At 41.6% G+C, this 24,253-nt stretch overlaps 1 protein-coding gene across 1 annotated transcript in view; it reads left to right on the top strand.

Moving 5' to 3' along the window:
- The window catches only part of RMDN1 (regulator of microtubule dynamics 1), a 91,060-nt gene extending 68,106 nt beyond the window's left edge, over window positions 1–22,954 (top strand). Inside the window, exons 8-10 of the mRNA XM_033933268.1 lie at window positions 11,778–11,808; window positions 13,663–13,796; window positions 17,049–22,954. Of these exons, the coding sequence (XP_033789159.1) occupies window positions 11,778–11,808; window positions 13,663–13,796; window positions 17,049–17,087 (204 nt within the window). The 3' untranslated portion in view covers window positions 17,088–22,954. The remainder of the gene's footprint in view (window positions 1–11,777; window positions 11,809–13,662; window positions 13,797–17,048) is intronic.
- Window positions 22,955–24,253: the final 1,299 nt, after the last annotated feature.

Below are 24,253 nucleotides of genomic sequence, written 5' to 3' on the forward strand. Positions count from 1 at the left end.
ACTTGTCTGTAGTTTCCATTTTAATAGATACACAGTACACTGAAAAGAAGGTGGAAACTCTTATAAGTGTCCAAAAAATGAGTTAATCAAAAAATATATGTGGAGCACTTTGTATTAGATATAATGTGATTAAAACAGAGGAAAAAGGACCTCAAAAACCCCAGGGTTATAGTCAATAAAGTTATAACCAAACGGGGTTAGGTTTTCATCACCAGTCCAAAACCACTGTGTGAGCAATTTAAAATATTTTTTTACTCATTTTCATAATGCAATATGTGATATATAGTAATTTGTAATATTGTGATTTAAAATTTCTCAAATTGCTAAAGAGCAAGTTAAAGCCGGCAGATTTATTTTCAGGCTTTCTATAATGTGAAATGAACCAAGCACTTATCTTAATATCCCAACGGAGGCCCAACCGTTTCGCTCAACGGGCTTCTTCAGGGGTAACGATAAGAAATAAGGTGCCGGTATACACTTTGCTCAAAATTTCTTGAAAAAAGAGAGAAAAATAAAGAATATTATATCGATATTTTTACGACAAATGAGGACATATTCATATTAATAACATAATGATGTTATGACTGTTGGTGCTACGTGTAAGAATATTCTGTCAATAAACCAAATAAAACCTCAAGCAACAAAACAAACAATACAATGTAAATGTTATTTGAATAAAATATATAACTTGCCTGCGGTGTAGCTCTGAGTTATTTTGCCAGCAACAATTGTAAAACAAAATGGCGCCCGAATTTAAACAGAACGCCAAGGTTTTTTGACCAATCGAATTCTCAGATGACGTCAAAAATGACGACGCTGTATATATTTAACTAAGAGAAAGATTTTTTAAAGGTAAACTGACATGTATATTCAAGTAAAGCGCTAAGACATTGTTAACTTATCAAGGTAGTAATGCATGTACTTTGCATAATGAAACAAAAATAATTATATATAAGGGCATAAATGGTTGAAAATTGATGTTATTGCTCAGGTTCCGGTATGTTGGATGTGTCCTCGTTTGTAAATACAGACGAGAAGAACATGTTAAGCCTTTCTGCCACTACCTTCTCCTCCCTCACCACCCCCTTCCTGTCTTCGTCGTCCAGCGGTCCCACCTCCTCTCTAGCCGGCTGCTTCCCTTTAACATATCTAAAGAACGGTTTGAAATTTCTTGCTTCCCTTGCTAGCTGCTCTTCATACTCCCTTTTGGCTTTTCGAACCACACGGTGACATTCTTTTTGATACTTCCTGTGCTCTTTCCAGTGCCCCTCAGTTTTGTCCTTTTTCCATTTCTTGAATGAATTTTTCTTATTGCCTATCACTTCCTTCACTATTTTGGTTATGTACGCAGTGTCTTTTGTTCGACTCTCTTTGCACCCCTTTCTGAATTTGGGGATATACAGATTTTGCGCTTCGCTCAGCATGTCCTTGAAGAAATACCAGGCATGATTTACCGTTTGCCATTTTTTGGAAGTGTTCTTGAGTTTCTTCCTTACCATTTCCCTCATTGCTTCGTAGTTTCCTTTCCTGAAGTTAAAAGTTGTCGCTATGGTTCTCTTTCCTTTCGGTACTCCTACCTCAACCTTGAACTTGATTATATTATGATCGCTGTTTCCCAATGATCCCACTACTTCTACTTTCTTGGCAGGTCCCCTTAACCCATTTAGGATTAGATCCAGGGTGGCATTCCCTCTCGTCGGTTCTCTAACAAGCTGCTCCATGAAGCAATCTTGTGTAGCCTCCAGGATTTCCGTCTCCTTAGCGCATTTTGAGTTTCCAAGACTCCAGTCTATCCCGGGGTAGTTGAAGTCTCCCATAATAACCGTGTTGCCACTTTTGCATTCTCGCTTGATCTCGGCTTCCATTTCCTCATCGATATCTCTGGTTTGCCCGGGTGGACGATAGTATAGGCCCATCTTTATTTCAGACCCTTTCTTTCCCGGTATTTTAACCCATAGAGATTCCAGCTTGTTGGTCATCTCTGCTGCATCCATTCTGGTTGATTGTATGCTTTCTTTTATGTATAGGGCTATTCCACCTCCCTTTTGTCCTGACCTGTCTTGGCGATAGAGCTTGTACCCCGGCAGTGCTGTATCCCATTTGTTTTCCTCATTCCACCATGTTTCGGAGATTCCAATGATGTCTATGTCTTCTGCATCGGCTACGGCTTTTAGTTTCCCCATTTTGTTTCTTAGGCTCCTTGCATTAGTATATATGCAATTTAGATCCTAGTATTTTGTTGTCCTTCTTTCCCTTCCTTGTGCTTTGGTCTTTTCCTGTGCTGAAATCATTTTAACCTCCTCTTCTGGGTTGGTCGACTCCTGCAATTTGTCCCTTGTTTCTTCCCAGCTTTTATTTGATACCACACGCCACACTCAGTCTATACATAATATTATGTTACCTTTAGCAAATGATTTAGCTCAGCATTTTGATTTAAAAATTAAAAATCTAAAACCCCAGCAGAGATCCAAGATGGCCGCAGACCCTTCTGGCTGAGCAACACGCCGAAGAGTCTCACCTTTAACAACTTTCACATCGCTGCTCGAGACTTCTGCTTTCTCTTCATGCTGAAACGAAGAGGACGCAGTGCCGCTGGAGCCTCGCGGCAGTCCGGTGCAGCGGTGTTCGGTAACATTGAGGAGATTCTCTGACGTATGCAGGAGACACCCCGGGCGTCGGGGGTCCCGCTGGAGTCGCACCGGAGGAGCGGAACAGATGTTAACTCATTGGGCTTGGAAAAAACATTAAGTCCCGAAGCCAAGCACCTCCCCCTTTGCCTCAGATTACCAGCTCCTCACAAGAGGAGGTGCTGTTGGAGCATGGGCAGTGCTCTCCCTTGGAGGCCACAGAGATCAGAGAGGGGAGAATGGAGACTAACTCGTTTTCAGGAGAGTTTGGAAGAGACTGAGAGTCTAACAACTGAAGGGGTAATTTGGAACCAGAGGAATGCTGTTCAAGAGGGAACATCAACTGGTGAGACTTCTCATTTTATTAATGCTTTCCATATTGAAAAACCCAGAGAGGTAACCCTGGACTCCCTTTGGGATCTGGTGGCAGATTTGGCAAAATCTGTGAAACCCCAACTGAGTCAGTTGGAAGAAAGATTTAAAGTTCAAGAGGTTATGATGGGAAATTTAAAAGCTGAATTTGATGAATCTAAAAGTTCCCTAGAAAATATCCACCAGGAATTAAAAGTTTCTAAACAGATTAGAGAAACACTAATTAAAGATAACACCAATCTGAGAAGGAAGCTGGAATCCTTAGAAAATTCTTCTAGAAACAATAATCTCAGATTAATTAACTTTCCGAGGGTCGCAACAATATCACCAAGAGACATAGTGAAACGTTATATGATGGAAATATTGGAAATTTCTGAATATATGTTGCCACCTCTCACGCAGGCTTATTACCTACCCATCAAAAGAGAGGAACAGCAGCGATTACAAGAAAAGGACCAGCAACCGTTAGATGTCACTGCAATATTGGAGCGTTCTAATATAGAAATGGTTATGCCAGCAACACTTTTGATTACAGTAGCCTTAGCACCAGATAAAAACTGGTTGCTCAGGCTTTTCTTCAAAAATAGACTTAAGAAATTTATGGGACTTAAAATATTGATTTTTTCAGATCTGGCTCGAGATACACAAAGAAGGAGACGTGAATTTCTTCTTTTAAAACCAGGGGTTATAGCTTTGGAGGCAACTTTTTATCTTCGACACCCTTGTAAATGTGTAATATAATATCGTATGAAAAAATATGTTTTCTTTGATCCAAGCCAGTTGACAACATTCTTGTCTACAGCACCTCAGGTTTAAGGGGAATTAAGAGGATAATTGATTATTGTTAAACATGTCTCAGCCTAAAGGGCCTATTTTCTTTTATATAACAATTTAGTTTGTTAATAGTACCTTAATTTTCCGCTATGTATGCCTTGGATCCTTATTGTGGACTAGAGTTGAAGTTAAGCTATAATGATTTTCTTTGTAATAAGTTTGGGATGTAGAATGTTTATATTAGTGCTTTATTGGCTTATCTTTATTTTTCTGTACAAGTGATACTTGAATTGTAAATTGAAAACTATAAATAAAATAAAAAAAATTAAAATTAAAAATCTAAGAAATAATTGCTCGATAAATGATACTCATGAATATCAAATGCCTAATATGCAAGGAAATGTAATACAAGCGGATATGATTTGGAGCTCCTCATGATTTAGAGTGGAATAATTATATTAAATTATATAACAAATATGCAAAATCATATTGTATTTTGGACTCTTGCCCACCGGAAATTATGAAATCAGCTCCATTGGATTTTAAACTGAATTTGTTGAATTATCTGACTGATAATTTAAAGAATGGAAAATTCCTCACTACTAATGGTCATATTATAATAACTCCAATGCCAAAATCCCCAAAGAATCATTAGTATTAATCACTAATTATAGACCAGTAGCATCCATTCCATTTTTTGTAAAAATTATGGAAGGATTGGTCCATTCTCAACTAATGGAATATCTTGATCAATTTTTTCTCTTGCATGAATCTCAATCTGGTTTTAGACCTTTATTTGTTACAGAGACAGTAATTACGGCTATTTTGGACAATTTATGTTCTTAATGTCTTGATCATGCAATTTGATATGAGTTCTGCATTTGATTTAGTGGACCATGGGAAATTGCTGCAATGTTTGGATGCTATTGGTATTAGAGAGGTGTTAGAATGGTTTCGGGGCTCTCTCATGTCTCACACTTATCAAGTTCATTTAAATAATGATCTTTCAGGTATTTGGAATAATTCATCTGGTGTTCCACAAGGTTCACCATTGTCTCCATTGCTCTTTAACGTATATGTCATCATTAGGTGCGCAATTGTCCCAGCTGGGGATAAAGCTGTTTAGTTATGCAGATGATTTAGCGGTCATTATTCCATTTGCTATTTCTCTTTCTGAAGTTATTCCTAAAGCAACAGAAGTATTAGGTCTAATGGAGCAATGGATGACTGAATTTACACTGAAGCTTAACTCAGAAAAAACAAAGTTTTTTGTAGCTTCACTGCGCCCGTTTGATACTAAAACATCATTGTGTATAAATAAATTCAGCTATCCTATTCAATCTACCATTAAGGTTTTGGGAATAATACTGGACCAGGGCTTGACTATGAAGAACCAGGTGGTCATAAAGGGTTTCTTCACTCTTTGGAAACTTCGGTCCGTTAGGGCGTATTTTGATGTTTCATCATTTAGAGTTTTGGTACAATCTCTTATACTAAGCCAGCTTGATTACTGCAATATTGCCTATTTGGCAGTTTCCCAGAAGAATATGCAATGATTGCGAATAGCACAAAATGTGGCGGTCAGGCTGATTTTTAGGTTGAAGAACTATGATCACATAACACCCTCCTATCGAGTACTGCATTGGCTGCCAATGGAGGCGTGGGTGAAGTTTAAGTTTGGTTGCTTCTGTTTTAAGGCTTTGTTTGTTTTAGCTCCCAAATAGCCTGTTGAGCTTTTCTCTTTCACAACCAACGAACATAAGAGAAACTCACATCTGAGGATGTAAACTTAAAAAACATCATCAAAATCTTTTTTCATATCAAACAGCATTATGGGTAGGGATTTAGAACAATTGCTTTTGCTTACTAACACTTATGGGGAATTTAGAAGACATCTAAAACATATCTGTTTTCAAAGTATTTAGGCAGCTAATTTGTAAAAATTGTATTATGCACTATTTTGATAATTTTGGTGTGTCTAATTATTGGTTTTTAACTTTTTTTTAGGTCTATCCAACTTCCTTTATTGTTGGGTTTGTTTTTTTTAACTATTGTAAACCACATAGAACTTTACAGCCTTTGCTTTATATGAAACTTATTATTATTATTTATCTGCTGTTATTTACTATGGGCTCTTTTTACTAAGCTGCGTTAGGGCATTAATGCACAGAATAGTGTGCGCTGAATTGCCGCGCGTGCTATACCTTAACGCCAGCACTGAGCTGGCGTTAGTTCTAGCTGCGTAGCGCACGGTAATATCCTGCGTGCACTAAAAACGCTTGCACACCTTAGTAAAAGGAGCCCTATGTTATGACTGTTAGGACAGGAAAAGAGGAGGAAATCAGAAAATGATAGAAAGTCCTCTGGTGACAAGTTTCAAGTTTTATTAAGGTTTGTTGTACACACAATGTCAAATACAGTGGTACCTTGGATTACGAGCATAATCCGTTCCAGGAGCATGCTCGGGCTCATTTATCAAAGCAAAGTTCCCCATAGAAAATAGTGGCAACAGCAACAATTCGTTCCAGAACCCGGGGTCTGTACCTGTCGGGTGCCGGGTGCTGCAGCGCCGTCTCCTCTGTCTGTCATTTGAAGAAGAACCCCACAGTGCCGCTTCGGGGGGGATGCCTATAATGTCCGCCAGCAGCCAGAGAACCCCGCAGTGCCGCTTCAGAGGGATGCCTCCTCCATCCGCCGGCCAGTCCTCCACGTCGGATGCCCCTCGCATGCTGGAGAGCCCCCACCCGAGCCTACGCAGCCGATTGACGCCCCACCCACATGCCGCGCACGACACGCACAATGCCGATGATTGACGCTGTGCGCGTCACATGCAACGCACAGGCAGGACAGCACTCAGCCGCGCAAGCCCAGACAGAGGTCCTCCAACCTGCAGAAGGCACCCGATGTGGAAGGCTGGCCAGAAGACGGAAGAGGAATCCCCCAAAGCGGCGCTTCCTGGTCTGTAAGTGCTCGTTTATCGGGGCAGTGGTCGGTTTGCGAGTCAAAAGTTTGCTGAGTGTTTTGCTCGTCTTGCAAAACACTCACAAACCGGGTTATTCGCAAACCGAGGTTCCACTGTACTTCAATGCGTTTAAAATTAGGGGATAAAACAGAACAGTTTTATACAATTAAATACAAAATATATACGACTAATAATTGGTACTCTTTAAAGAAAGAGAAAAAACATTTAGGGAAAAACACTTATGGTGGGTAACACAAAAGAAAAAAAAGAGAGATAAAGGCAGAAATAAACAGAAAAAAGAAGATAAATTTGCGACCTATGCGTAGATCTAATTAGGAGCTAAGAGATTTAATGATTGGTAAGTTATACTATCTATATCTCAAATGCATCCTTATACAGGAAACTTTTTAAAGAACGCTTGAATTTTTCTAAAGAGGATTCATTGCGTAAGTATATTGGTAAATTGTTTCAGAGCTGGGATGCTATAACCGAAAAAATAGTAGATCTCCTGGTCCCTATTACTTTTAAAGAAGGGATAGTCAGTAAATGTTGTTTTTTTGATCGTAGTGCCCTGTTTGATCGGCGGTGGAGAGGAGTTTTACCTGCTCCCTCTTGTAGGGATGTTAGGGGTGAGGGGGGTGGGGAAAGGAAAGGGTTTTAAGCGAGTATTGCAGTTTTGAGGGTTGTTTCTATTTGTTGGGTGCAATTTCACCATCTCTGTCAATCGGAGGAGGACGAGGGGGGTAGATGGGATTTGGCTTTGGAATTTAGTTGTGGATGCTGTCTACTACACTGGAATACTTGCTTAATGCATTGTGGTATGTAGCTGTTGCTTATCTATGTGCTCTCTATACACAAGATTTTCTTTTAAACCAACCAGTGTTCCATATTTAGGGAGTGTGTAGCGCAAGGGTTGAAACTACAGCCTCAGAATCCTGAGGCTGTGGGTTCAAATCCTTCGCTGCTCCTTGTGACCTTGGTCAAGTCACTTAATCCCCTCATTGCCCTAGGTATACTAGATACAGTTTGAGCCCACCGGAACAGATAGGGAAATATGATAAAGTACCTGAATGTAAACCACGTAGGATATAAGTGGTATATAAGCAATAAAAATAAATTAAATACATAAATAAATAAATATTGTTCATCGGGGCCTATATGTCTGCACTCTTACCTTGTAGATGGGATTGGGAATGGTAGCGATCTTCTAGTCCCTTTTGATTGAAAACTGATGATACTCTTCTGCTACTTGGTCAGTTAAGATTCTATTTTCTGTTGCTGTACATTGTATAGTTGATCGTATTTTTATTATTGTATATTTTTTTATTATCTTCAATAAACAAGTATAAAAATTAAATAAATAATTCTGGGAGAAGATGTGCCAAGTTTATTAAGTCGATTAGTTTATATTGAGGTGAAATAGGAGGCATTTATTTATTTTATTTATTTAAGTATTTTTAGGGCTCCTTTTACTAAGCTGCAGATTAGTATGCGCTAACCCCCGCACTATGTGGAAAAACTAACGCCAGCGCAATTGAGGCATTAACGTCTAGCGCAGGGGTCCCCAAAGTCCCTCCTTGAGGGCCGAATCCAGTCGGGTTTCCAGGATTTCCCCAATGAATATGCATGAGGTCTATGTGCATGCACTGCTTTCAATGCATATTCATTGGGGAAATCCTGGAAACCCGACTGGATTCAGCCCTCAAGGAGGGACTTTGGGGACCCCTGGTCTAGCGTGTGCGCTGAAACTGCTAGCGCAGCTTAGTAAAAGGAGCCCTAAGTGGTTTACATTCAGGTACTCATTGGTACTGCATTGGTTATATTTTGTATTTTAGAAATTGGTCCCCTGTGAATAAGAGGGTAGGCCTATTCAAGTCTTAAGAGATGTCAAAAACTTCAGCACAATAAATTGTTACAGACATAAAGATGCCAAAGTTGTGATAGGCTTGTTTCAAGTTTTCAAGTTTCAAGTTTATTAGTTTTTAATATCCCGATCATAAAACGAATATCTGACCGGTTAACAATAAAATTTAAAATAGGTAGAGGGGAGAATAGTTAGGTGTATTGAATATTTAGAGTAAACATATATAACGTATACAGACAAACTAGAAAGTGAGGATAAGTGGGGAGGTGAGGAAAAGTTACATAATATTAGAAGAAATGAGATAGAGGGAAAGGGGTAGAACATGAGGGATGAGGGTATATGGTAAAAGTGATATGCGCTGAAGAAAAGTTAGATTTATGAATTACAGGTAAACTGACCATAAAAGAAAGAAAAAGAGAGAGAGAAAAAAAAAAGAATTAATAATTGGTGATTAAAATTTGTCAAAAGCATCTTGAAATAGGAAGGTTTTGAGATTGGTCTTGAATTTTGGTAAATGAAGTTCATCGCGGAGAAATTGAGGGAGAGAATTCCATAAGGTGGGGGCAGTTATAGCGAAATTAGTTTTCCTAGTATAGTAGGATTCTTTTAAGGATGGAATGAAAAGAAGTTTTTGGTCAGTAGATCTTAAGGAACGGGGAGAACTTTGGGGTATTAATAATTTATCAAGAAATAAGGGCAAGTGGGAGTGTTTGATTTTAAAAGAAAGCAGAATAATTTTATAAATTATACGGTGGGTGACAGGGAGCCAATGAGCTTCTTTAAGAAGAGGGGTGACGTGTTCAAATTTACCTATTTTGTAGATGAGTTTAATTGCTGTATTTTGTATGAGTTGTAAACGTCTAAGTTCTTTTTGGGGTAGTCCATTTAAAAGAGAGTTACAGTAATCTAAGTGGGAAATGACTAAGGAGTGAATTAGGATAGTAATCGAGTCGGTATTTAAAATTTAACTGAGTGAACAGATGATACGTAATTTGAAGAAACAGGTTTTTACTACTGAACTTATGTGGTCATGAAAGCTAAGCTCTCTGTCTAAAGTAAAGCCTAGTAATTTTATTTTAGTGTCCATAAGTAATGGTGCAGATTTAATGTAAATTGTTCCTAGTAATGTTTCAGATTTTTTAATGGGGAGAAGAAGACCACAGGATTTATCAACGTTGAGTGAAAGTTTATTTGAAAAGAGCCAATTGCTTATAATATCTAATTTGGTGTTTAGGTCATTAATATCTGAAGGGTTTGAAGTGTTAATCGGATAAAGCAGCTGTATATCGTCGGCGTAAGCGAAAATTGAGAATCCTAATGATTGAGCAAGAGAAAGAAGAGGGGAAAGAAAGATATTGAATAATAGCGGAGATAAAATAGAGCCTTGAGGCACTCCGAAAGTTTGAGTTACCGAAGAAGAAGTTTGGTTTTTTACATGAACTTTAGAGTTACGATCGTGAAAGTAGGATGTAAACCAGTTGAGAGCGTGACCTGTGATATTACAATCTATTAATCTAGATAAAAGTAAAGAATGGTCTATGGTATCAAATGCTGCGGATAAATCAAGGGAAATTAGTATAACAGATTTTAGGTGATCGTGAAAGTAATGTATAGTTGTAATAAGCCCGAGTAATGATAATTCAGTGGAATGTGAAGTTCGAAAGCCGGTTTGATAAGGATGTAGGGCATGTGTTTGGTCAAAGAATTCTGACAGTTGAGAATGAATAATTTTTTCAGTGAGTTTAGTAATTAAAAGCAAATTGGCGATAGGACGGTAGTTGTTGGCTAAAGAGGGATCGGTGTTGTGTTGTTTAAGTTTTGGGAAAATTAGAGCTGTTTTCCATGCATTAGGGACATAGCAATCGGAAAAAGACTTGGAAATCATTTCCCTTAAATAAGGACCGAAAAAAGAAAAAAATTTTTTGAGAAGTAAAGGGGGAAAACTTTCAGCAATGTTATTGGGGGAATTTATAGATTGTAGAGTGGTGAATAGTTGAGCTAGTGATGGTACTTTGAAATTAGAGAAAGAACTGATAGGTAGGGAAGTTAAGTCATTATTAGTTGGGACCGAAAAAGTAGGAAGTGAAGATCCAAGGTGAGTTCGAATAGTTTTGACTTTGGTGTCAAAGAATTGAGAAAGTTCATCAGCGGATGATAAAGTTGAAATAGAAGAGGTGAGTTTTTTTTTAGAATATTTTGAAAGAGACTGAGCAATACTAAAGAGAGTGGATGAGTTATTAGTGGAAGAAATAAGATTAGAATAATACTCTTTTTTTGTCTGTTGAATGGTTTTTTTGTAGTGAGAAGCTTTTTCTTTATAAGAAAGGAGGTGATTGTTATAGAGTGTTTTACGCCATTTGTTTTCGGCCGAACGGACCTGTCGACGGAGGAGGATCAAATTTTCATTAAACCAGGGTTGGTGTTTCTTTAAGGAATTGTTAAGAGTGGGTTTATTTTGTGTGACAGATTTAGGTGCTAGCAAGTCTAATAGGGATTTCGTAGATGTTTCCCAATTAGAAAATTGTTCAATGATGGATAGGGAAGAGAAATCTTTGAGATTTAGATCGAAGGAAGCTTGAATAGCAGGGAGAGTTATATTATTTAAATTACGAGAGAAAGGAGGATTATTTGTTTGTTGGATAGGGTCTGGATACGTTGGAACATTTAAGTGCCAGATAATCAGGGTATGATCTGACCAAGGTACAGAGCTGAAATCAAAATTATAGAAAAGATGAGTCATGGTGGTTGGGTATAGGATCATATCAAGGGTATTTCCTGCAGAATGAGTAGGAGAATGGATTAGAGGCGATAGTGATAGGTCAGCAATCGAAGTTAAGAGTTTTGACGTATTAAAGTGATTAGGGGAGTTAAAATGGATATTAAAATCTCCCAGGATTATAGATTCAGGATAAGCGATATTAAAATCGGTTAGAGTGGAGATAAGAGATGAAAGAGAGGTTTTGGTTATTGGCGGGGAGAAAGTTAAGAGGAGAGGAAAATTTAATTGAGAATTGGAGAGATTCAATAGGAGTGTGAGAAAAAAGGTTGGAAATATTTACTTGAAGAGGAATTGAGGAATGATGTATAATGATGTATAATGATGTGCCTTTATAGTCAGGTCGAAGTTCAAATAAAAGGTATCCAAAAATAATACTAATACAATTCTGTTTTCTTTTAGGCTCTGCAATACTTTCTAAAGGCTGAACAAGGTAAATCTGTAATGATTTTCAGATTCTTTGACAGTAGTGTTTCATATTGTAAAACTTTGTTCCAGCAGGATGGCAAGTAGGCACTGAATTAGTAGCGGTGATAAGAGACTTATGTAATTTTTTTTCTCATTTTACAAGAAACTTTTATATATTTTTTCCATGTTATAGAAAATAGCTTTGCAAGAAAAAAAAATGTTGGTTAATTGATGAGAATATATACCACCTTATGGGTAGATCCTTGATATTGTTCCTTATAGGGTTGCTACTGCTAATCTGTGAGTCTCATGCATAGCCCATTGAAGTAATCTGAGACCATTATTATGCTATATATATGGCAGATCTGAGTGATATCCTGTAGAGCAGCTTGACTGTCTCCAAGACTGTGTTTTTGTTCCTATTTATTCTACTTGTTGTCAGTTGGTGACCTGGTCTTGATTTGATTCACTTGTTACCAGTCCTTTTCCATCTATACCTGTGCTTTAGCATACAGTCAGGCAGAAGAGCAGAGGCAAAGACTGAGCCATACCCTGTGACAGTAACTTACGGTAAATCCTTCCTACTGTTAATATCCCTGTATCATGTGATAAGTTCTACTGTGTATCCTACAGTGAAAATTTGGAGAGAAGTAAAAACATACTTGTTGAGTGTTGTGCCATGTCCTACAGTTCAGATATCTGACGTAGTGAAGAAGAGACTCAGATTCTGTTGTATCTAAAATCTAATCTATTATTTTTGCGTCGCTCATAGCTAGGTAGGCTCAAGGTGACTTAAAGAGGGGGGGATGAGGAAGGAGAAGGGGGAGGAGGGGTGGGAGAAGAGAGGAAGGGGTAGGGTGAGGGATGGAGGGGGAGGAGAGGATACAGGTGATTAAGGGCCTGTTTTACAAAGCTACGCTATCTGAATCTTTGTTACTACGTCAAGAATTGTAGGGCATGGCATGACATTCAACAAGTACGTTTTTAATTATCTCCAAATTTGCACTGAGGATACAGTAAAGCTTATCACATGATACAGGGATATTGCACTGTAGGATACAGTAGAACTTATCACATGCTACAGGGACATTAACAGTAGGAAGGATCTAAGTTACTGTCACAGGGTATGGCTCAGTCTTTGCCTCTGCACTTCTGCCTGACTGGATGTGAAAGCACAGTTATAACATAGTAGCATAGTAAATGATAGCAGATAAAGACCCAAATGGTCCATCCAGTTCTATAAATTAATAATTTAATTTAAATGGTCCTTTTTCTTAGATATTTCTGGGCCAGAAACCCAGAGCTCTGCCAGGTAGTGTGCTTAGGTTCTATCTACTAGAGTCTCTGTCAGAGCTCCATCCATCCCATCTAAACCATCCCAGCCCATCCTCAACTGAATGACCATATATGGCTCACAAACATATTGAACAGGATCGGCCCTAGTAACGATCCTTGAGGGACTCCACTACTAGATGGCAAAGGACTGGTAAAAAGTGAATCAAATCAAGACCAGAAAATTTCATTAAAATATTTCCTTTTGGCTGTAAAATATTGTCTCAGGACTGCATTATATTTAACTATCTTTATGTGGTTGGCATGATAGGAAATTGCTAATCAATGTATAACCATGAATGACTATAACATGCACACAGTGACAGGTGCAGCTTTGCTTTGTTAGACAGACTGGATGGACCATGTGGGTTCTTATGTGCTGTCATTTACTGTGTGAATTCAATATTTAGGCTAGAGTTAACAAAAGTATTTTAGGCAAACAGTTAATAATTGTATTCTGAATCTAGATTAACTGTTTATCTAAGTACTTAATTGTTGCTAACAAATGTTTCATTTTTTCTTTTTGTCTCTGCCCAACTCCCCATAGTTGCTCCAAATTTTTATAGCCAAAATTTGCTCAGTTTGGGAAAGACATATCTCCAATTGAAAGATACGATCAATGCTCGCTTCTGGTTAGCCAAAGCCAAAGATTATCCAGCACGCACAGATGATGACAAGGAGGTAAGAAATGGGAGCAGTTGTTAATGTTGACTTAGATAAGAACATAAGAAGTTGCCTCCACTGGGTCAGACCAGAGGTCCATCGCGCCCAGCAGTCTGCTCCCGCGGCGGCCCATCAGGTCTATGACCTGTGAAGTGGTTCCTGACCATTTCTATAAACTACCTCTACTTCTATCTGTACCCCTCAATCCCCTTATCCTTTAGGAACCTATCCAAACCTTCCTTGAATCCATGTAATGTGCTCTGGCCTATCACAACCTCTGGAAGCACGTTCCATGTGTCCACCACCCTCTGGGTAAAAAAGAACTTCCGAGCATTTGTTCTAAACCTGTCCCCTTTCAGTTTCTCCGAGTGACCCCTAGTACTTTTGGTTCCCCACAGTCTGAAGAATCTGTCCCTGTCTACCTTCTCTATGCCCTTCAGGATTTTGAAGGTTTCTATCATGTCTCCTCTAAGTCTCCGCTTTTCCAGGGAGAACAACCCCAGCATTTTCAACCTGTCAGCGTATGAAAAGTTTTCCATACCTTTTATCAGTTTAGTCGCTCTTCTCTGGAACCCCTCAAGTACTGCCATGTCCTTCTATAGACATATTAGAAAAGATGAAGTATGGGAGAAGCATTTTTTTGAGAGCGTCTTGCAGTTGGGGACTCCCTGTTCTGCGGTTTCCTGCCTTGCCTAATTTCATCGGGCAAAGGAGAAGCCCTCAACATTTGCCTGTAAAGGGGGCCTTTCGGCTCCCTATAATACAGCAGTCTCAAACTTGCGCCCCCCCCCCAGGTGCTATTTTGCGGCCCGTGATCTTGTACCTGATCTCACACTCTGGGCAGGAAGAGAGGCATTGGTGTCAGCTGACTTGCAACTTCCTGCTGCCATCACATATGCCGGGACTCCTGCCTTCGCCTATCCATCAGATACACGAAGGCTGGAATCCTGGCATATGCAACGGCTGCAGGAAGTTGTAAGTCAGCTGACGTTGACACTTCTCTTCCTTCCCAGTATATGAGATCATGTACAAGACCGCAGCTGCAAAATACAGGTATTGCTGGACAAGGGGAGGAAGGAAGAGAGAAATGGTACTGCTGGACAAGGGGGAAGTAAAAGGAAGGTAGAAGAAGTGCTGCTGGAAAGATTTATAAACTATAAAGAGTTTTACCACATGTAAAATTATCATTTCTTTAATAAGACATTAACTATTTTTTCCTGCGGCCCTCCAAGTACCTAAAGATCCAAAATGTGGCCCTGCAAAGGGTTTGAGTTTGAGACCACTGCTATAATAGAACCGCGCTTCTGTGAACAAGCTGAAATCGATAGGATTAGGAGACACTCTAACTACATGGGTTGGGGATTGGCTGAGCGGTAGACTTCAGAAGGTGGTGGTGAACGGTACACCATCCGAAGCATCGGACGTGATCAGTGGAGTGCCGCAGGGCTCGGTCCTGGGCCCGATTCTATTTAACTTATTCATAAGAGATATGACGCAAGGACTTAGAGGAAGGGTATCACTGTTCGCCGACGACGCCAAACTTTGCAACATAGTAGGCAAAAGCTTATTACCTGATAATATGATACACGACCTACTGTTGCTGGAACAATGGTCAACTACTTGGCAGCTAGGCTTCAATGCTAAAAAATGCAAGATAATGCACCTGGGTAAGAGAAACCCGCATAGAACTTATGTACTAAATGGTGAGACCTTGGTTAGGACCACGGCGGAACGCGACCTAGGAGTGATCATTAGTGAGGACATGAAGGTTGCCAATCAAGTGGAGAAGGCTTCCTCCAGGGCAAGACAAATGATGGGGTGTATCCGCAGAGGTTTCGTCAGCAGGAGACCTGAAGTTATGATGCCGTTGTACAGAGCCATGGTGAGGCCTCACTTGGAGTACTGTGTTCAGTTTTGGAGACCACACTACCGAAAGGACGTGCTGAGGATCGAGTCAGTTCAGCGAACGGCCACCAGGATGGTCTTGGGGCTCAAGGATCTCACGTATGAAGAAAGATTAAAAAAATTGCGGCTGTACTCACTTGAGGAAAGAAGAGAACGGGGAGATATGATTGAAACATATAAGTACATCACGGGACACATCGAGTCAGAAGATGATATCTTCTGGCTCATGGGACCCTCGACCACCAGAGGGCATCCGCTGAAAATCAGGGGAGGGAAGTTTCATGGCGACTCCAGGAAGTACTTCTTCACCGAAAGAGTAGTGGATCATTGGAACAGACTCCCACTCCAGGTGATAAAGGCCAGCAGCGTGACGGATTTTAAGAGAAAATGGGATACTCACGTGGGATCTTTAAGGGAGTAAATTCAGGGGAGGGGATACTTGGAATGGGCAGACTTGGTGGGCTATAGCCCTTTTCTGCTGCTTTTTTCTATGTTTCTATGAATTGGAGAAGTCTTTTTAGAGAGCGTCTTGCAGTTGGGGACTCCCTGTGCCATGGTTGCCTTGCTGAATTTCATTGGGCAAAGGAGAAACCTCAACATTTGCCTGTATAGGGGGCCTTTTGGCTCCCTATAAAACCACACTTCTGTGGCGCGCAGCCATAGGTGCGCGGACGGAGTGGCATGTCCAGAGAACTGAGGAGCTTTGAGGATAAAACCTGAGGTATTTCCTTTTTGAAACTGAATTGTTACTCGATGAGGAAACGTAAGGCAAAAACTAAAGTTTCAACTCTGGTTTTATTGGGTCCCATGGACCATCATATTGTTTCCTTTGGTAATCAGGGCTCAGTATCATCAGAGATTTCACGATCTCCCCCAATAAATGTTCCACCTCCTCCACCAAGTTTTTGCATTGAGGAGGCTTTATTTCAGAGCCCCTCCTCAGAATTAGCTGTTCAAAAACAACAAGTTGCTCCTAAGTTAACTTTTGTTAAGATGCCTCAAGTCATTTTGATATTAGAATCTCAATTGAGGTCGTCTTTCCTGAGTACTCAATATCATGAAAGTATATAGGGCTCCTCTTACAAAGGTGCGCTAGCAATTTTAGCGCACGCTAGCCAAAAATCTACCGCCTTCTCAAAAGGAGGCATTAGCGTCTAGCACACGTGGCAATTTAGTGTGCGCTATTCTGCACGTTAAGGCCCTAGTGCACCTTTGTAAAAGGAGCCCATAGTTTTGTAAGTTTATATATCTTTTAGCACCAGGAATCATGTTTTAAATGTTTGTAGATATGCTACATGACTGGCAGTGCTATTTTCTTTTACTACTTCTAGATTATTTGCTATTATTTATTATTTTCCCCTTTAGGTACAGAAAGAAGCTGCAAAACTGCTCAAAGGTTTGTGAACAGCTATTCTGGATAAAGCGGCTGAAGCACCTAAGACACCTGATCCAGTGTATGTGTTTATTCAAGGTTGATTTGAAGATGCTAAGACACCATAAATAATGAGACAGCAATGATGAAATGTTTGCACAGACAGAAAGCAAAATTTGGTTGTGCATCTCTAGACTTTACCGTTCTGGTCCGATGTTGAGTCAGCTACATTTCCTCATTCTTGCATCCAGGGATGTAAGTGGCCATGAATGAACAGCCAAAGTCCATCAGATTATTGTCAGCAGCCATCTTGGAAATCCAAACTTCTCAAGAGTAAAAACACCTTGTATCCATATCTTTGCTTCTTTTTTTTTAACCTTGGTATATTTGCTGAGATAGTGGAACTTTGTGTCTTCTCTTAATTCAGGGCATTTTTATATTGCATCAAAGGAAATTACTCAGCCATACTAAGTATTTTTCACATAAACATTTCTAGAAAGCTATGATTCATAATGTAATGATAAAGGGTGTCCCTGATTTTTTTTCATTTTTACAAGACAATCCCAATTTTTGGTAGAAATATGAAGATTAAACACAGTGAAAAAATATGGTAATAAAGCATATGTACGTATAAAGAGATGTCACACAAAGGTAGGTTAATGCTCTCAGATAATAAACATACATTTTCAAGCCTTGAAAAACTGTTTTGTCATCTAAATATACAACATTGACACACCTTTGTGGAATAATCTCTTTAAAAATAAAATTATTTTTGGGGAGAAATTAATGTTTCCTTTTTGATCCTGTGTGTTTGTGGATTCAGAGAGTTTATTATTCCAAAATGTTTCTACCCAAGATATTTAATACTTGAAATATATGTAAATTGGTATGTATCATTTAAAAATGATTAAATACATTAAATTTACTTTTTAATTCAAGTACAAAGCCATGGAGAAATTAGGTTCTTACCTGCTAATTTTCTTTCTTTTAGTCCCTCCAGCCTGGCACAGAAACTGATGGGTAATAGCTCACCACAACCAGCAGGTAGACAATGAGACACAAACTTCTGGCTGTAGTACAAGTGGGCTGTGCAGTCCCAAGTATAATCAGTCTGACGAATAGCCAAGCAGAACTAAGAACTGTGAATTATAACAGCAACAGCACTCCCAGAAGGCGAATATCAACTAACATAGCAAAAATCCTGTTGGATATTGATTAGAAAACTAACCTCCAAAACCAGCCCCACAGCTCACCAGCTACGCCAGACAAACTAAATGCCACTGGTCTTTTAATCTCCCCTAACAACTCAGACAAAAAGACACCGTAGAAAAAAAAACGTACTCCGTGCCAAACTCTGAATAAAAATGACAGGGCTGGCCTGGAGGGACTAAAAGAAAAAAACATTAGCAGGTAAGAACCTAATTTCTCCTTTATCGTCCCTCCAGACTAGCACAGAAACTGATGGGTCGTACTAGAGCAGTACCCATCATGGGTGGGACCCCCGAAGGACTGCCACAAGAACACGCTCACCAAACACCGTGTCCCGAAGCGCCTGAACGTTCACATGGTAGTGTCGTACAAAAGAATGGAGAGAAGACCAGACTGCAGCTTTATAGATGTCCACCAGAGGTACAAGAGAAGACTCAGCCCAAGAAGCTGCTTGACCCCGAGTGGAATGAGCTTTGAGAAATTCAGGAACAGTTTTCTTTTGAAGAAGGTACGCTGAAGCGATAGCCTCCTTGATCCATCATGCAATGATAGCCTTAGAAGTACCGTCCCCCTTACGGGAACCCGCTAAGAGGACAAAAGATAATCCGATTTCCAGAACTCCTGGATCTGTTGAACATAAGCGCAAAGGACCCTACAGACATCCAATTTGCACAACTGCCTCTGCTGCAAAGAGCCTTCCCGACTACCAAAGACTGGAAGGACTACGGACTGGACATGAAAAGGCAAAACCACTTTTAGCAGAAAAGAGGGAACCATCCGCAGCACGACCCGCCCCCCTAGAGAACTCCAGGAAGAGAAGCCTACATGAAAAGGCCTGCAGTTTGGAAACGCATCTCACAGAAGTAATGGCCACTAGGAAGACAGCCTTCAACATGCAGGAGCCAAGAGGCTCAAAAGGAGGCCACATGAGCACGGAAGGAACCAGATTGAGATCCCAGGCTGGAACTGAGGGCCGTACTGGAGGATAGAGCAATTTTGCTGCTCTCAAAAACTGAGCCACATCCGGAGAAGACAAACACCGACCACGCAATAAACCGCAAAATGCAGACAAAGCTGCAAGCTGGACCTAGAGGGAGGACTAGGCACATAAGCCCGAGAGGTAGAAAGTCTTCGGGAACCCAAACGGGAGGAGATAACTTTATCTGAATAACCTTTTTTACTTAGGCATTCCCTTTCTAGAACCAAGCCATAAGAAAAAAGGAATCCGTACTGAACATTGGAATGGAACCCTGCGTCAGAAGTTTGGACAAGAGGGGCATGGAAAAGGATCTGCCATGAGAAGATGAACCAGATCTGCTTACCACGGGCACCTGGACCAGTCTGGAGTCACCAAGATCACATGGCCGATGTGTTGAGCAATGCAAAGAAGGACTCTACCCACCATCAGCCATGGGGGAAAAATATACATAAGGCTGTCTGTTGGCCAAAGCTGCACCAGTGCATCAACCCCTTGGCCTGGTAATCTCTGTGCTGACTGAAGAATCTCAGTGCTTTGATGTTGACACTCGTGTCATCAGGTCCATGACCAGCCAGCCCCAAGCCAGCACAATCAACTCGAAAGCCATGCTATCTAGACACCACTCTCTAGGATCGAACACGATGACTGAGGAAGTCTGCCTGGATATTCTCCATTCCCGCAATGTGGGAAGCTGAGATGTCCAGAAGATGAGTCTCTGCCCAAGCCAAGTGCAGAGAAGTATCCTGCACTACTAAACGACTCTTGGTTCCCCCTTGACGATTGACGTAAGCCACTACCATGGCATTGTCAAAGAGAACCCATACTGATTTGCCCTTCAGCAATATCTGGAACGCTAGCAACGCCAACTGGATGGCTCTGGTCTCCAGAATATTGATCAACTAGGACACCTCCTCCGGAGACCAGCTGCCCTGAGCTGAGCGACCGAGACACAGAGCTCCCCAACTGAGAAGACTGGCGTCCGTGATAAGCACTGTCGAATGAGGCTGATCCAGACTCATTCCCTGCACCAGATTGGAAGACCGTAGCCAGCAGCAGAGGCTGCGACGAACTAACCACCAAAGCGGAACGGGAGAGTCCAGATTGTGCATCCAAGGCAACCACTGCCAAAAAAGAGCATAGTAAAGTGGGTGAATGTGAGCCCGAGCCCACCTGACCATGTCCAGGGAGGCTGCCATTGACCCCAAAACCTGCAAAAAATCCTGCGCCAGAGGACACCGACAATCCTTCAGGAAGCGAAGCTGCAACTGCAACTTACACACTTGGACTTCTGGAAGGAAAACTTTCCCCAGGCAGATGTCAAAGAGAACTCTAAGATACTCCAGGCACTGAGACGTTTGACCACCCATTCCAGCGACTACAGGAACTCCACAACCCAAGTTGTAACCCAGGAACTCTCCTGAAAGGACTTTGCTTGAATCAACCAGTTGTCCAGATAGGAATGCACCAGGATGCCCTCCTTGAGTTAGGCCGCCACCACCACAACCATAATCTTGGTGAAAGTCAGCGGAGCTGTAGCCATACCAAAAGGAAGCACACAAAACTTATAGTGCTTTCCCAAAATTGTAAAGCGAAGAAAACGCTGATGGGAGGCCCGAATCAGAACATGCAGGTAGGCCTCTGTCAGATCAAGGGAAGTCAGGAACTCTCCAGGCTGGACCGCCAGAATGACAGATCTCAGAGTCTCCGTGCAAAAAGACGGAACCTGGAGCGCCCTGTTGTCAACTTTCAGATCCAAAATGAGCCAAAAACTCTTCTTTCTTGGGCACCATGAAGTAAATGGAATACCTGCTGGTGCAAACCTCCCAAGGGAGCACTGAGACCAGCGCCTTGAAGTCGAGTAACCTTTGCAGCGTTTGATGAAAAGCCCCACTTCTTCCAAGCTGCCTGACATGGAAAAGAGAGGAAACGATCAGGCAAGGGCCAGGAAAACTCCAGAGCATAACTGTCCCAAATTATTTCCAGAGCATAACTATCCCAAATTATTTCCAGAACCCACTGAGCCGTTGTGATCTCGGCCCACCCCTGGTAAAACTTCCGCAGCCAGACTCCCACCAGCACCAGGGGAAGGGCCCACAAAGAGTCATTGGGCTGGGCAGGCAGCAGAGGGGCTTCCAGAGGAGTCATGAAACACCCCCCAGCAGGCACCTTGAAAGCACTGTATGCGCTGAAAGAAATGGAAAAGAAGCAGCCTCCCAGTATCAATGAAATTCACACAAATGCCCCCAGGTGACGCCACCCCGCAAGGTGGGCGAGAACAGTCCTCAGGAATATGGGGCACCTTAGAGTCAGTCAGGGCCTGAACCAACTTGTCCAAATCATCACCAAACAAGAAAAAACCCTGAAAGGGAAATTTACTAAGCTTAGCCTTAGATGCTGCATCCGCCAACTAACCCCAGAGCCACAGGGCACAGCAAGCAGCCACTGCAAGAGCCATGTACTCTATTGTAGCCTGCAGATCATACATGGCATCCAAGCGATAAGATGCGCCCAGCTCAATTTTAGCAACCTCCTGATCCACCAAGGATCTCCCGGTGAAGAACACGCTCAGACCATCTTAAACAAGCCCAGGCCACCAGACTGCCATACATTGCCACCTGGACCACCAGGGCAGCCACATCAAAACTTTGCTTAAGAAGAGATTCCAAACTACGATCCTGAGAGTCCCACAAGGCTGAACCGCCTTCAACGCGCGATGGCCAAGACCACCATTTCAACCACAGGAGACTTCAAAGTATCACTATCCCCATTAGGCATGGGATACAGCCGAGGCATGGACCACGCCAAATGAAAAGGCACTTCTGCTGCCTTCTATTGCGTGTACACTACATCCCGAATATCCTAATACAGGAAAAGAATGGGAGGCTGAATGGATCCCCTGAAGCAGGGGGTCCACCACATGCAGGGGCTCTTTTGCATCTTCCTCAAAGTGCAAAACTGATGAAACCTGAAGAATAAATTCATGTAGCTCTTTCTGCTGAAAAATGCGCACCACTGACGCATCCTTGCCAGAGATGACACCGAGGAGGGCCGAACGGGGGTAGATGTGGAAGACAAAAGCTCCCCAGAAAAACCAGAGACCCCCGGGAAAAAAAACAGTACCCCCAGCCACCCGCAAATAAGCCTTGTACATGGCTAAAACAAAATCTGGGACAAACCAAGACTCACTGCCAAAGCAGAAGACCCAGCACAAACCTCTTCCTGTCTAAGACAGAGGGAAGGTCACCTGAGGCTACAAGCAAGATGGCAGTGCTTGCTGCCAAAACTGGCGAAAAACCAGCCAAAAAGAGACTCCCCTGAGGCTTGCAGAGGCTGGACGGACCCCCGAAAGGGTTCCCCAAATTCAATCCGGCACAACCAGGGACCAGGCCAATTGAAAACATCATCCAACAGCCCTACACTAAACCAAGGAAAGACTGCACAGGCTTACCACCTCCACCTGCTGGAGACTGAGAGCAGACTGATTGTACTTGGGACTGTACAGCCCTCTTGTACTACAGCAAGAAGTTTGTGTCTCAGTCTCCACCTGCTGGTCGTGTTGTGCCGATCTGGAGGGACAATAAAGAAATTAGGCTTTTTTATCACCAACCACTCGAAGTCCTATGTATGGTGGAGCTAATACCCCCACAGCCAATGATAAAAAAGCCTAATGCAGCTTCGTAAAAGGGAGCCTTAATATTTTATAGAGTATTAAATGTTTTTTTCTACAGATTAAACACAAGTTTTTTTACAATACATTTGGAATAATTTATTTTTCAATTGTAAACTTTTTAGGGTGTATGGCTTTGATAAATATGGTTGATTTTCAAAGTGATTTAAACAGGCATGAAAGGCTCTGGCATGCTTAAATCGTCTGAGGACGCCCAACAGCCAATGCACAGGGGGACTTAACCAGGCTGTACTGCTGAATATAGGGTCTGATTTGCTGGAAAAAAAAAAAGGCCGGTCAGAGGCAGCATTATGCAGGTACTGGCACTATTCAGTATGGAGATTTACATAGCTAACCCACACAAGTTAGGACAACTCAAAAGCTGTCCTAAATAGGCCAGATTAGCTATGTGGGTTTTGGCACTGAATATCTCTGGCATAAATTTGCCCAACCTTTTTTAAGCTCTTCAAGCCCTTGCTGGACCCCGAAAGAGGCCACCTCCTCCCATTCCCCCTCCCCACAGCCCATGACTTGAGGAATTTCCCCCCCCCCCCACCCATTGCCCTCTGGAATGTTCTTCAACCTCCTCAGTCATGGTAGCCTCCTCCCCCAGGCCTACCTGATATCCTTAGTAGTACAGTGGGCAAGAGCAAAGCTCACTTGCTCCTGCTCCTTGCAGCTACCAGAATGGCCTATCTGTTCTGGAGAAAGAGGGATTTCATATTCTTGCTGGCTAGGAGGAGGGGGTTTGTGTGTGCTACAAAACAAAACAAAAAATTATGCTGGTCCGAGACAGTATTTAGCCAGGACCTTCATACCTGTTTTATGTGAGTCTCAGCTGAATATCGGCCAGGACCACTTAACCTCCAGTGGCCAGACCCACTGGAATTAGTACTGGATATTCAGTGCTGGTGCCTGCACATGGCCTGACACTAAGGGGTAGATTCTGTAAAGGATGTCTAACTTTAGGCATCCACAATGTCGATGTCCATCGACAGGCGTCCAAATAAAGTGGACAATAAGCCCAATTAACGACTTTAACAAGCAATAATTGGAAGTTAGATGTCCAAAGGCTGGACAATTTTTGTGGATGCCCATTGGAAAAAGCTGTACCTAACAGGATATGCGTATGTATGGCTTCAAAATAGACATCCATTTACAGAATTGCATGCCGCTCAGCGTCCCAATGCGTCTAACTAACACCTAAAATGTAGGTGTTGCAAAAAGCATACTAAACCTCATTCGCAAAAGGCTAAAAAAATAAGAATACATTACTCAAGCAAAGCACATGAAATATATATAGCATACTAACCTCATTTGCAAGGGTTAAGAAAATAAAAGAA

The sequence above is a fragment of the Geotrypetes seraphini genome, chromosome 2, assembly GCF_902459505.1.
Source record: "Geotrypetes seraphini chromosome 2, aGeoSer1.1, whole genome shotgun sequence".
In the NCBI taxonomy this organism is placed as follows: Eukaryota; Metazoa; Chordata; class Amphibia; order Gymnophiona; family Dermophiidae; genus Geotrypetes; species Geotrypetes seraphini.